Source organism: Varroa jacobsoni, unplaced genomic scaffold, assembly GCF_002532875.2.
Source record: "Varroa jacobsoni isolate VJ856 unplaced genomic scaffold, vjacob_1.0 scaffold_1070, whole genome shotgun sequence".
Classification (NCBI taxonomy): domain Eukaryota; kingdom Metazoa; phylum Arthropoda; class Arachnida; order Mesostigmata; family Varroidae; genus Varroa; species Varroa jacobsoni.
This window is the reverse complement of record NW_019213972.1, coordinates 409,635-425,056: the sequence shown is the minus strand read 5'-3', so window position 1 is coordinate 425,056 and position 15,422 is coordinate 409,635. Positions and strand designations below refer to the sequence as shown.

General features: G+C 39.5%; 1 protein-coding gene across 10 annotated transcripts in view; it reads right to left on the bottom strand.

Annotated features, from left to right (window-relative positions):
* LOC111266310 (secretin receptor) overlaps positions 1-15,422 on the bottom strand; it is a 166,282-nt gene that overhangs the window by 95,665 nt on the left and 55,195 nt on the right. For all 10 annotated transcript variants that reach the window (XM_086970862.1, XM_022843687.2, XM_022843688.2 and 7 more), the window contains exons 3-7: positions 14,285-14,432; positions 12,366-12,470; positions 5,129-5,234; positions 1,378-1,537; positions 805-865 (exon numbers count right to left, since the gene is read on the bottom strand). In XM_086970862.1, the coding sequence (XP_086826988.1) occupies positions 805-865; positions 1,378-1,537; positions 5,129-5,234; positions 12,366-12,470; positions 14,285-14,432 (580 nt within the window). The remainder of the gene's footprint in view (positions 1-804; positions 866-1,377; positions 1,538-5,128; positions 5,235-12,365; positions 12,471-14,284; positions 14,433-15,422) is intronic.

Sequence of the window (15,422 nt, the reverse complement as noted above, 5' to 3'; positions counted from 1 at the left end):
TATATATAGTGTTTGCTATATTCTTCTGAATTCGCTTGTAGCATTGAGAACCGTTGCCGGTCTGCGGTAAGCCGCAAGAAAACATTGACTAACTTTTCGGTGTCTTCTTTAGCAGACTGATACGATCTCCTGTAAATGACACGGCGCCCCGATTGAAACAAAGATGAAGTTTGTGCTTTGTAATTATTAAAAATAAGTGTGCGTTACACGAGGCAAAAATTACAGACATATTTTAGGTGTTCCGATATGATCCAAATTAAACAAGGTCTTTCCGTCAGGTACCGCTGTTTACTCGTTAGCTTATTAAGATTACCCAAGTCAATACAGACAAATCGCTAATGATTATCAAGAAAAGCAAGATTATGAAGCTTTGCCGCTGTGAAAGTCAATAACTGAGCAAATAGTTTATCTGAGATTAAATACAACGCAGCATGATCAGAAGCGTCACCTATTCGAGACGGCTCACGTTTGCACTTTATTTTTCAGGCCATGATCCCAAAGAGCTTTAGGCAGTATTTGCTATTCACCTGTTTTTGCAGAACGAACAGGCTTTCCCATCCAAACCCATTATTACTGCATTTGGCAAATGACAGTCACCGGTAAGGTCACATAGCTAGACTCATGTGACCTTAACCTAATCCAACGGAAACTATTCACATTTGCATACAAAGGCAATCATTTTTGTGCTATTGACCTAGACAGGACCTTTAATCTGAATGTGTTTACTACGAACAAGGCATGGTCATACGAGTAAAGCTTTCTTTTTCTATTTTTTACATCTCAAAATCAATAAACAGCACTTACGTGTCGTTGCCTACGATATTTCGAGCAATCGCCCATACGATTACGCACGACACAGGCAAACCTAGAGAAAATATAGAACGCATGACTGGTAATGTACTCCAATGTGTATCTGCTAATTTCGTAATGACTATAATTGTTAGCTATTATGAGCGTACTGTTACTTTACTATACGAGTGTTTGAAGCTAACCTTGAGCTAGGTTCGAGTGGTAATGGCAGGACATTTTATGCTGATCGTTAGTTTGCAAACGAAAATTAAAAAAAAGGAGGTAAATATTGTTTGCCAAGTCACTTTTCTCCGTTCGACGTCGGCCGTGTCTTAATTCTAGTGGCAGGTACTGCACAATTACTCTACGATATTCTCTTCAGTAAATATAGTTTAATTATTATTATACTATTAGTTTCTTTTTCAAAAATACCTCACTCTTGATAGAAAACTAATGTTATCTCTACAATAGGGGAGACCGTACTAGGGATGAAAACGAACCTGTGTTCAATATTTGAGAGCCCTATATAAGTGTTTATAATGTAGTTCCACTTGAATTAGTGTACCTAATATTTACAAATATACATACCCCAGCCCATGACAACGTATTTAGCGATACTAGATCCATCTGCGTAGAACGAGTTAAAGATAAGGTTATGCAGGTAAAGACCTTCGACGAGGATCCAGCAGTAATTAGCCATGAGTGAATAGTGAAACAGGCACATCAGCATCCAACACTGTGGAGTCAGCTGCAATGTTACAGCAGAGACATTAAAAAGGGTAAATAATGGAGACTGTCTATCAATCTCATGGTTTAAACCGGCGCTTAAAGGGATAAGATTACTTTTTGAAACGTATGGTTAGAATATGGATATGAAGACGAGTAGTAGAAACCCATTTCGTAGGGTAGCTCCTTCAGCCTATACTTAAAAATCAATACATCGTTCCTTTATCTGGCTTACCCGACGATCATTTCACTGTTCATGGTTACATGGGCTACCGTTTGCCAGGGATCGTTCAACCGGACTTGTTACCTGGTAAACTCGATCCTAGCCAGTATCGGCTAACCTTGGTAGCTAGGCCGCCCTATACGTAACGGGGTTGCCAGTAAACGTAAAATCTATATGAAAGCTAAAAGCACACTGTTTCCTCGGCTCTCCATAGAATCGCGGCAAAAGCCTATTGTGCTCCTAGTTCTCGAAGTGGCAAGCTAGGACACGTCTTACCAAGATTCTAGATAGCTGAACAGTTGTAATTAGTAGATGAACTGAGATTTTCGAAAAGGGTTAGTAGCCAAGATTTGTTGCGAAGCGACTCAGACTCGCCTACTTGTTGCTGTGAAGACTAAATACAATAGCGCCAACGGCTATTGGACATAAATTGGGAGTGTCTCTTTCTTCTACAAGAAATAAGTGCACTGGAGTTGTAGTTATAGGTTTACTTTTTGTGCTTAAAAAAGATAGAATGTTGTAACCTGTACATAGTGTGGCAAGAATAGTTTGTGAACGGTCTTTAGTTCTGGGTTAATAATTAATGGGTTCAAGTCTCCGCGCTTCCGCGTCTCCGCAAGTTCCAGTATCGTACCATTCGTTTGGCACAGGTCTTACAGTATCCACTAAAACCGACATCTGTACTATATGAAAATACGTGCACTGCACGTACAATAGGAAAAGCTTTACTTCAAAGCTTCTAAACTTGATAACAATCTGTGTGTAATAGTTTTGATTTGCTATGATTTTGTAGCTTTCTGTTTCCGCGCAATTATAGGTCGAAGTATTAAAACAATCACATCAGACCCATTTGGGCTTGCCCTAACGTGCCGGTTAACCTCGAACTGCCGTTTCTGTACACGTCAACTCTTTAAAGGAAATAAGTTTGTCGAGTCTGTTTCGAAGTGCTATTAACCCCAACGTAAATGAGTACTTGTTATACCTCAAGATGGCCGTTCTAGTAGTTTCGTTCGACATATTTAGTAGCCATAGCATGGACGATGTTGTAACCAACAGAGGTGAATTTGCACTGATTCCGAAGCCACTATCAAATATTGGACGATAGATTCTTTTGAATCTTTCTTTAAGGAGAACTGTTTTCTTTCTTACATGGTGTTCTTGTTAGGTCATCGCAGGAAAACTCGAACGCTGAACATGTACAGCCATATAATTAGCACAACATATACAGTGGATTATTATGACATATCGTAACGGGCGTGAGCCGAACGTTTTTTTCGAGAAAAATTACACTTGATGTACCTGACCTGTCAAAAGCGACCGTATAGTTGAGACAGAATCTAGAGCCGTTTCTATTAATAGGATGGTAACTAAGTATAAACAATGGAAATAGGGAAAAGTGTTGTCTTTCTCTGTTTGTGTACGGAGTGCATTTTAGGTTTCACATAGTGTTACGAACAGCGGCCTGGCCTTGCTTTAGGCAGATACTTTCAAAGTCTGCATTTGACCATGTAGCGGCCAAACCATCGGAACATAGGTAATGAGAGACCGAAAGAAAGCAGTAGATCGGCAATAGGATGAATTTTGAACATAAACGTGTCTAAAATGCAGCTCAATGTAGCTGCTCTGCACAAATGAAGAAATCTTCTTTTACGAGTACTTTTATGAGTACGCCCTCAAATGTCGGTCACGGCAAGAGGGCTACTGATAACTAAAGATTTTGTATTGTGCAATGGATTTGGAAGGTATGCGCCATATGAATGTCCTTTGCACTAGTGTAACGACTGGCCGAATCAGAGCAAAATTACGATGGGAAGCAAAACACATAGCTAATAAAACGCTGAAAAAAAAGAATAGTCGGTAAAATACGAAGAAACTCATCATTGTGCTGTCACTAGAATGATTCCTTTGTGTTCCGCATCTTTCGACTGTTAATTGAGTTGAAATATGGTAGGCAGAAACACGGATCGTCGTAGAGTGGAGCGAAGTTAAAGCATTTTTTTTGGAAACAACATTTTTATTCTCTCCACCTCCAATTATCAGCCGCTTAAACAAAGTACGTCACATATTAACATAAGTTCTATTTTAAAGGCTAGTTTTTTTTATTTTTAATTCGATTGAGGTTTTTACGCGCCACTTGCTTGCTTTGTTAGCGATCGATGGCGACGTATGGCTGTAGCTCATCGAAGAAGGCATAGCTTATCGTGGCTAGTGCAGGCTGGAAGTAAAACGTAATCCTAAGTTTGCTGACATGCTGCCCCTAGTTGCACTGCTTAGTTTTTTTTTTCCACTGTAAAAGCTGTTTGATTGTAGCGCGCACAAAGTATTGATATTATTATGCATGATATGTCTGAAGGACAACAACGTTCAAGCTTCAAAGGAAGCGAAAAGTCTATGGTTTCGAACCTTCCAGACTAAAGCCTATTAGAAGAAGAACTTATTTTTCTGTTATTGGAAATAGAAATATTTCATTGATCTCTTTTATATCAGACATTCCGTTCCAAATAATCATCTTTTGCGTAAGTGAGTAGTATGAGTCTCAGTTCGTAAGCTCATTGGCAAGCCTCATCACCTGGGGGGAACAAAAAGCTTTAATCAAGGAAACTATGCCAGTTATACTTAGGGCGTATGGCAAGCCCTAAGTTCTTCCTAAGTTAAGAGCCTTAATTAAGCGAAGACAACAATAGAGACCGGTGATGCAGCGTATTTATATCCCTATTCTAATATCAGCTTTGACTTTTGTTTTTTAAGACATTATAGGCAATCTGTCGATGCTAAAAGCGAATGTTTTTGTGCTATTTACATACTGACAGTCAGGACACTTGGGGTTAGGCCGAGAGGGAGCCTCATTTATATATGCCAACAGACAAACAAAGAGTAGGAACTTACTCACATCTTGCAATAACTTTAGCTTTGTTTTTGAGTGCATGATCTGATCATGGGTTTTATCGAAAGCCGCGGTCCTTGGTATTTTGCGCCTTAATAGATCGGCTTAAGCATAAGCCATGCTGATCTGACAGTTCTGGATTCAACATAAATATATATCAAGCTTGTTCAGAATAGACCACACTTGATACAATTGTGTTCGTGTTGAGCGTCAAAATAAAACAGAGGCTTCGTCTGCTAGACAGGCATTCATCACTGCAGGGACACAGAACGAGTCCATCATTTTATTGTAGTAATAATACCAACGTGAGACAAATTTCTAATTTATTTCATTCTAGAACCGGCTTGATATATGAGAACGTCTGCTCGCTTATTTTTTAAGACGTAGAACCTCCAATGTCATGCAAACGCTTATTTATATGTTAGTGCAGAACTACAATAAATAGTTGTATTTTACATAGTTTGCTAAGTGATAACAGTTTTCCTTAGAGCTAGTTAGTAACTTACATCGGAATGCCTCGTTGAACTATGCTTATGGACCAGAACAACAGCCCGAACAATAAACGAAGCAAAAAGATGCAGGTGTATCTTATTGCGTGCGCATCGTAAACGCCTGAAACAAATAAAAGTTACATTATATTACCATAATAGTAGTAGTACGTGGTGCGGCACGTAGCTCAGCTCAGCGTCTTGCTGTCACGCTACCTTTGACGTCCTTCATTTTTGACAGACATGACGATTCCAAAAAAAATCTAACCGCAATTAGACGCTCTTAAATACTTAAAAGGGGCCGGTGTGAAATTATTATTTATTAAGAATTTTAACGCTACCATTCCTGATCATCTGCTTGGGTAGTCCTGTACAGCAGCACAAACGCGTTCGATAGGGATAGAATTAGTATAACACAGAAATAACTGATTCGCTTAAAGAGGATCAGACATACTTTACGGACGTCATTTCTGATCTCAAGAACTGCGGCACACAAGCGCTTTATGGTCTGCGTCACAAAATGTTGCTTCCAGTATCATCTAACCCGACAGGTCGATGATTCGATTGGAGCGCCAGATTCGAGTGTAGTGCAACCGGATTCTCTAAGTCATATGAAAAATGAACATAGGCCTAGAAAAAGTGCTTAGGATTTTTTATTAAAAAAAAAAAAAAAATTTCCACTTTCTCTCACGTGTTGTTCACTTCTAATATACGGTTCGAAAGTAATTTTCCGACTCGACCAGGGTGCAATTTAAACTCAATTCAGTTTTGCAGAAACGGATGTTCCAGGTGGAAACAGGTGACAACTTCCGGATCATGCGTTTCATAGGGCTAGCGAAATAGCCCGCGGCATTTTACTTCTGCACCGTAACAACTCTGTCGCTGAAAAGACTGCTCACGAACAGTTTGCCAAGTTTGAAAATGATATCCGGGATCTAGAAGATGCCGCCCGCTCTGGGTGACCGTCTGAGTTTGATGGTGACCATTTAGACCGGCATGGGGCATTATGCGGGCACAATCATTTATTTCTGCACAAAATTGTCACCAGTAGTATTGAGAAGCGATGTCTATATGTTAACACTAACTACGAACCGGTTTAGGAGAGAAGCCAAAGTCCAGGGTCCAGTAAGATATTCATCCAAAAAAATTATACGTTCCCTTTGGTACGCCTGCAAGGATCTGATTCACTAGAAACAGCCTCCTACAAACCCAACAGTTAATCGGTATATTTATCTGGCCCAGTGGCATTAAATCAAGCAAGCTATTGAAAAGAAGAGGCCCGGCCTGGCTCTACCACACCAGGCCATCCTGTTCCGTTAAAGTAAATCGAACACTACAAACACCTACTTAAAATGGTAGGCCTATGCTTATGTGAATAATTGTACAAATTAGCTCAGCGTGCTAACATCAGCATAAACTGGAGATTTATGGGCATACGATTATGTTTTTATTGAGAAAGTAATTGTTTTGGTACAGTGCAGAAACTTCTCAGCCTTATGCAAATGGCTTTTATTTGCACAGAACGAGATACTGGTGCAGGTCGGAAATATGTTCCACTAGAAATCATTCAAAAAGCTATTACTGCATGAATTCGCGTAACATTAAGGTAGATATATCTCAGACGAGATGAAGGCCTTGTAACTAAGAACGTTAGTATTAATAAGAACTCGTTAAGTTTGTTGACTAGTTAGTAACTTTGTTATTTCTTATATGCTTTCCTATGTTAAGCTTTATATACGACTAGTTGTTAGTTTATCATGATGTTATGTCATTAAGTCATTTATGATATAGAAAGTTAGTTGTCGATAGCTTAAGGTGAGCTCACTTGTTGCGGCCAACTTACATCAATCCACTTACTAAGTTTTACGAATTAGATCGGCCACCAACTTCAGGTATTGGCTTTAGCTAGCATTTTATTTGCTATGAAAAGTGAACTTCTGTTCGATCCTGTTCGCTACATTAAATCACTGTAATAGAGTTTGATGGGTAGGGATGGAGATATGGTTTAATGATTTCAATTGGTAACCTGCTGTGTACTTTGTACAGATTGCATCCGTCGAATAGCTGATATCGCTCAACTTGCGGCGAAAGTATATAATATATGATAATACAGATCGGCAACAGAGCTCTTCAAAAATTTCAATATTACTAAGGGCCATAGTTCCGAAGAACCAATATAGGATACAGCTTTTCTTGCGCTGTTTGAGGTCTGGGCTATGCTAAGGTAGCACTCGTCGACATGAAGGTAACTTATGCTTTCGTGCAAGCGGGATCGATCAGTTTCTTCTTTCTTGGCTAAAAAAAACAAGCAAAAGCCTGACATCGCCTTTTTTTTTGTCTGTCTGAAAGCTGTACCAATGATTCCATACAGCCAACTACGACGATAGGAACTAATTTCCCCCGTTATAATACATGTACCTGAGAGGCGCGACATAGTATGCGTTTTCTAATAGGAGCATTGAAACAACGATGGATTATACACGTGTTATAGAAGAAATGATAAATATATTTATGTAGGATAGAGGCATTATTGCCCCACTAAGTTAATTTTTCCCAGAGCTTATGTACATAGTTTAGTTGGCCAGAAACGATTAAACTCAGTGTTGGTTCGTAACACGTTCTGATTAGATTGATTTGAAATAACAGTGGGCTAATTTTTTGGGTAAAAGCTAAACTGTCTAAAACGTTTGCGTGCCACCTCTGAGTTTTAAGGTTCAGATCCGTGACGTAGTGACGGTGAGAAAGGCAACTGTATAAGGCTAACAAACTCTAAAGCGATAAATGCGCCCAGTAGTTACTTAATACATCCGCCTATAAAAATTCTCTGTAAGTCTTACAGTTTCATTTTTTCTAAATATATCTTCAGGCGCATATTAATGCATCGATTTCTGATCAGAAGCTGTCCACTTTCCTTTTCTCTACCTGTCAAAAGATAGAAATTTGATGGGCAGAGAGTTGCTATAACTAACTATAATTATCGTACATCGGCTGATCTGTATCTCACTTTCAAAAATGCTCTATAAAATCATCTAACTCGTGTTGAAGTATACTGATTATTTTGGTGGGAGGGTCGCAGATGCCTATCGAGGATGTGCATGCTCATTTTTCGGCAATTGCGTAGAAATCTTACGCTTGGTTTTATTACAGTGAACTTGAATTAGTAGCCAATTGAAATTAACGTAGGACGATGAAGGATCAAAATATGAGATCTAGCAGATACGAAGCAGCATAAACAGAAGGCAGTTTCTATCTATTGGATGATATGCGCCTCAAATACTTGATTAACAGCAAACCAATAGCGAACCGAACCGAACCATTCTGGAATAAGGGGATTCGAATATCACTACATTGTTACCTTTCTAAGTAAATTTGTATCCGAATCAAAAACAAGAAAAGCATAGTGTCTTTTACATACCGAATGAATCTGGCGTGTTATTGCAGTGCCTTGATAACTGGCTGTATGGCTCGTTTATTTCCTACACAGTCTATAAGAAAGATTACTTGTGAATGAAGAAGTCTTTGATCATCTACTACGTCTTGAAGGTACCAGTTCACTTTGTGAAGATCCGTCGTGTGGCACACGTTCCAGGCAAACAGTATAATCATTTGTTCTCGAGCGATCTAACATGTGACCTACCTTCCTCTACAAGCAAAAAAAAAAAGTAATTTCGAAAGAGATCTTCAATCATACCTACCAGTATTGAGATATATTTCATTGTTACTTATGACAGGACATCGGAAATTTTTAGAAAAGACTGTTTTTTTAAATGATTCGCTTTATCAAGATCATCAATTACGGGTCCATGTTTATTTTCTTTCAAAATCAAAAGCACGTCATCAGCCATCATTACCACAGTTAGTTATCAGTAACTCCATCAGTCACAGATCCATTAGGTTTGAGAAGTGAGCGAATCGCTTGAATGCAGTAGAATTTGGCTGAAGATAGGATACGCGTCAGCGCTCCCAACATCACAACAGAGCGGGACTGGAAGCGTCCTAACCAAGATTTTTATCCTTTACGATTCTCTGAGTTCTCTACTGTAATAGCTGACTTAAATTTGTTCGCCGTGAAAATGGCTTCTCACAACAGCGTGATTTCCCGAGATCGAAAATGCTTTATTTATACAATATTCCGATTTGTGCTATAAACAATACACTGTAGCCCACGGAGCGCAAGGAAAGGATGTAATGCTAATTGATTTACCTTTTTTTAACATCGGAAAGGTGCGTATCGCAAAGTTGTCTCAATCTCAGTCTGATACCTGTTTGAGCAGCAAAACCACGCATATATATATTCACAACCTTAATCACCATTAGCATCCAGTCGAACCCTTCGACAAGCGCAATAGGAATCAACTATTTATATGCTAGGTTAGGTCTAAGATCCCACACACAGGAGCTTTTTTCAACACCGGAAGTGACGTTTGCACATCTGACCGATACGAATAAGGATGTTCGTGTCTGTGGTATGAGGATCTTTTGTACGGGGCAATACTCTTCAGGAGTCGAGTTATTATACATTTAGCCACGTTTGTGTTTGTACTATTCTAATAACTTCAAATTTACAGTCAGTAACACACATCGAAGGCTGTAGATCACACAGAGTTTTACTGGCTTGTCGGACCGTCAGATAGGATTGTTGTACCTTAAAAGAAAGCAGATAGAAAAAATACATTCTGTTCTGTGGAAAAATGAAAATGCATGGGCAAGACTAGCCCGTATATAACTGTGACCCTACTATAGTTAGTCATTCACTACAAATTGTTCTTTGCCTAGTGCGTTACGTAAAAAAACGTATACACGAAGCGCAGCAGCATCCCGATGATAGCTTGGCGATGACAGGTTGGCCATGTACTGACCATGGCAAAAGTCTGGCAACACAACTAACAGAGACAGAGTGCCTGGCAGAAAATCGACAAAACTGGGAAAGAAATAAACTTTAAAGGCGTATAGTAGCACATTGAAACATTTGTCTTCATGATTAATGGTTAAATCGCATACGCTTACACCTCAAAAACAGAATCTGGGCGGTAGTTTACTTCGATGCGGGGTTGTACGCGTTACAAAAATCTTACACTTCTAAATAACGGAGCGAAAAAAACACTTGGTTAAATAGATGCTCAAGGTTCGACCGTTCAACATATTTCAACACATGCCATCACATACCACCTCTCATTTGACAGCCTCTTTTATGACTGGCTCATTTTTGTCAAATCTCTATAAATCGTATTTATGTCCGTAGAACAGCGCAGTCGTTACGGTTTGTGGCAATCAGAGAAGGGCCAACTTGCCAGGATACTAATCCTGTAGTAAGGAGGGTATGAAGCAAAGTCGAAGGCACGCACAATTGTAGCAGGTTGCATGACTAGTTTAGAGGTATTGAAGTTTTTTTAAAAGCCTTAAAAAAAGTCTCCGGAATAACCGTTTTGGCCCCAACTAGGAGATCTAGCCTGTTTGGGTCTTACTGAAATGACTTGGGGTTTTTCCAAAAAGCCTATGAAAACGCATGATGATCGTATGCTATCGTAACCATTTGCCGACACTAAAATTTGAATTAGCGATGGCCACATTTTTATGGTTAGCCAGGCTCTCAAAAGGTTGCATATTAGCCACTCACACCACGCCGCTCCGTGTCGGTGGTATGGTTTAAGTGGCAATAAAGATGTTTTTGTCGGTCTCGTTTCGGAAGTTGCTGCCGACCAGATGGCCTTCCCCATATTTGAGGCCTGTGTAATGCAATATGAGTTTCAAGATAGTAGTGGACGTTATAAGCACCTGCTCGGGGCTTCCCTATGAATTCTGCCAGATCTAGCCCAACGCCAGTTTGAATCAGTGGTGCCTAGCATGGAGACGTGGGATGAATTTAAGGCTCGTCTATTCAAGCATTTTCCGCAACCACGAAAGGTAGAATACTTCGTATGGACTTCAAAAGATAATGCGAACCTGCATTCGTTCACTCACCAGAAACAATTTCTGTTGGAAAGCGTCGACAATTGCTTGAACCTGAGACTTTCCTTGGTTGCTCCGGTCAGAAAACAATAGCTGATACATCATACTTTGAGAACAGACCTCTTATCTCCAGACTTTGTGGTGCTGTTCTAACACTTGCTTCCTCATGATGTAAAAGTACGGTACGCCACCTTATTTCAATCACACTGCGCGCGTAAAAAGCACATATATATATATATATATATACACTTTTTACGTCTAAAGCGCATATGTATATTTTTGCTTATTGGCTTTAAAGTACACGATGAAATTAGCGAATCTGACAAAGCACTTTACAAAAAGCACAGGTGGCATACGGCAAAAAGGTTTCATTGAACATTACTTTTATTCCATGCTGCCAAAGGAGAAACTGCAGCAGATCACTTCTAAAGTTCCGTAGAAAACAATTACTATGACTATCTTTGTTTTGGCTAGTATTTCAAATGGGAAGATCAATATCTTTTCTCTTGTTTAAGTTGATATTTGGTATTTACGTATGAGATAATAGATGTCCAACGTACAATCGGTGGCGTGTTCAGTATCTATGGACGGAAACTTAAGCTTTATAATCAAACAATTGTGAAACACGCTTTTCGCTAACAGAGTCACGGATACAAGCGACCGAATGTACCTTTACTGCTATAAATAGCTATGTATACACTCCGTCAGATCATCAGACGCTAACTATCTACTGTATAACATTATCAAGTGCATCGTAGGACAAACATTGCAAATAGACTGGGATGCAACTACGTCGCTCGGGTGCTATGTTACTGACATATAGATAGATGAAGCTCTTTTAACCTCTTAGTTCTGCAACTATACTTAAGTTCAAAAGCATTCTAAGTTATCGAGTGTGCAGTCTGACGATATCTCTCCTTTTTTGGTGTGAAAAGAGGTAAGTCTATATGGCCAACTTAAATTTTTATTTGGCAAACTTTCGGGAACTATGCACTTCCATTGTTGGAAATATGGTTAAACGTTTCTTCTTTTTTTTTTTTTTGGTTAACCTGGACTCTCCTGAGCAATCTTATCCATGGGAGGATCCATTTTTGACGGACTCGACAAGTTACCTCAACAGTGGCTTGTTTAGTGCTGCGCTTTCTAATCCCTCTATATCGACCGGACACAGATAGCGTTTCAGTTTATGTACCCAAATATATTTGAAAGCAAAGATTAATACCGAAATATTTCTAGACTATCAAAAAAAAAAACAGAAAGAAGAAAGTTACAGCGTAAGGTGAAAATAACAAATATCTTAACTTACTTGAGCGATGCGAGTAGCGTGAAGGCACCAAGTAGAAGTGCTAGTGATGTGGAGTATCCTACGATCGACATCTGCTTAATCGCAGGCAGATGCACTCGGATTAATCTGTTAAAACGTAAAAATAACAACAAATTATTGTGATGCCAAATGAGAGGATTTGAGTTTGTTTGCCTGCTAAGGACCGATGTATCTGTAGTACCGTCCGTATAAGTCCTTTCTAAGAACAGTGTTCTATACGAAAATAGAATATCTCTCGCCACTCGTGCTTGATACATACTAAACAGCAACACGCATATATTATATTGGGTAATGAAGACCGGGCATACATGTTTCCTTTTGAAAGCTTTTTCCATAGTTCAATTTTCTTATCGTTTATACCGTTCAGAAGTGCTATTCCTGCCCTATCAGCGCTCTATAACGGTATTACGCTGTGAGTGCAATATTAACTCAAACGAATGTCTTATAGGATAGAGGTTTCAGGTGGAGAAACGCGGAAACAAATTTTCAACGCCTTCTATACTATGCATTTCGTCAAGCTAAACCGAAACAGTCCTCGACATTTGCCCTGTATATATTGTAACTGCATTAAAGCGGAAAGAACTTTTTCAAAAGCGTTTCGCCAAGTTTGAAAACGATTTTGGGGATATAGAGGGCGCTCTTCGCCATCACTGATCATCCGAGTGTATTGATTTTCATATGAAGGCAATTTTGAAACACCCTCCGATAAACAATTTGGGAACTGGCCGAAAAAATTCACTGTACCTATATAAGATCATCGTTAACCATCTCAAGTCCTTTGAAGTACTGAAGCTTGAATACAACACGACGATTACGGCTCAACGCTGTACCCCAGCATCTCGCTGGGTATCAAGTGTACCGCAGCTGTAATGGTCGATTTTTGCGTTAAATTATTACAGGTGGTGAGAAGTGGTGTTCGTACGTCGACATGACTTCAACATCACGGATAAGTCCAGCCAAGAAGCCAAAGACCCAAACCCAAATACGTCATTCAGAATAGACTATTCTTTGCGCTCGGTGGAACTATTAGGACCTGAATGACTAGGAACAAACCAACGAGTTAATCGGCACGTATGTCTGGCGCGTCAAGTCAATCAGGCTGTCTCCGAGAAATCCTTGATCAAGCAGGTTAGGTCATTCTGCAACAATGCAGAGATACCGTTAAAACTAACCTCCCAGACTCAAAATGAACGATTTTGTTACAAGCTCTCTATTTTTCATTCCGGCAAATAGCTTTCACCAGCTTATTAGGCAATCACTTTGGTAGCCTTACCTTCAGTACGGATCAACAATTTAAAACGTAAAACTTCTGCGAGATGGCATATGGTATGTGATGAAGAGGTAAACAGAATCGGGTAATACATAGTAGAACAACATACTGTCATAGGAGTAAAAAAATGTGGTGCTTTCCATCAAGTAAAAGAAATCGTCGGAACTCATGATCCGACTGAATACCGTATCGACCTATATTTACCAGTGACCACCGAAGGTCGATACGAAGTCATAGTCATTCCTTTGATTTACACGCGTACACACTGGGCGTTTTTTCAATTTTTTATTAATTTTCCTAATTAAATATAAGAACAGTTTGAATTTCTGTAGTCTGAAAGCGGGCCCGTTAGAATAGTCCAGTCATACGTTGTGATTAACTAAAGAAACGATCTGTTGTTACATTGCGCGAACCGCCTCCCTAACGATAGATCATTCATATTCTAGCTAAGCTATTCTATTAGAGCGTCTTAGTTTTTGCAGTTGGGTTGTCACTGTACAGCCATTGACCGTTGCCCCTTGCGGATAACCCACTATCTCGATGTGGAACTGGGTACGCCGATGTAATAGTGCCAACTGTATTTTCATGAAGCTTATGACGTGGGGTAAGAATAGCTTAAGGAAACTTTCACCTGTAAAGTTCTTGCTCATTCGGTGATAGAGCAACTGTAGGGTCCATATTGCAGGCGGAGAAGTTTGTATACAGGTGCCAGCTATACGAGTCACTGGACTGCAGCGAAGTCCACGTGCCGTTTGCGCCGCAGTGTCGCCATGCGAACTCTGTAGGAATGCAAAAACAAACAAAACAAATGTGTTGAAGGACAAACATTGCTAAATATGAAAAGCTGTCATTGGCAAATATTGATTCTACATTATATGTATAGGTCCACGCAATATATGTGAAAATAGATTAGGAATATTGTATGATTTACAACTAACGGGATCGGTTTCATAATAGGCCTGCTATTTACGATACTTCGTGAACGGCTCTTATTGTTAATAATGGTCTCTGTTTAAACAATGCTGGCCTTTGTGCCAACATCTGAGTCACTACGTAGACTACCGCTATTGTTAATATTTCAATTGATGCGCTAGAAGTCCTAGACTCTATTAGCCATACGTCGAAATATTTGCAGTGTTTGTTAAGCTGCTTTGTCAGGTATCGACAACAGGAGTAAGTTGCGCCGGAGGTCATATATAAGATCCTAAACCGATAATTAGCCGAAACAGAATACCTCCATTTTCACAAATCAGCCCAAGCATAGCGTAGCATTGCACAGTTTCTTCCTCTCTCGGAGCTAAAGTGGTCTTGTTCGTAGAGATTCTACTACGTAGGTAATTTAATAACGTGAGTATCCAAAGCGAACATTTATTACTTAGAGAAACTGACGTTTTTCGGAGACAGACGGAATTCAGTAACTACGATATGTATTTATCCGGAAAGTTTTGCTGGCCGCGCTTACGGCTAGACACTTTCGCTCAGCTGCGGCACATTTGTAGGATAAAATAGAGCTTAAGTTAATTCATAGATTAGACCTATATAGTGCAGGTTGTACGCTGACTTTTACGCAAATCCTATGTTAAATAGCTCTTTTACTTCAATTTCCCAGGACTAGCTTGTCGAAGTTCAGGAACTGGTCATTGTTGAACTGCTGAGGCGAAGAAAACAGTGTTGTCAAACGAAGTCTCACACAGAAGGCATATATGTATATATAGAAATTACGCATGTATTAAATTTACTACTCATACTGTCCGAAAACTGTGTATATA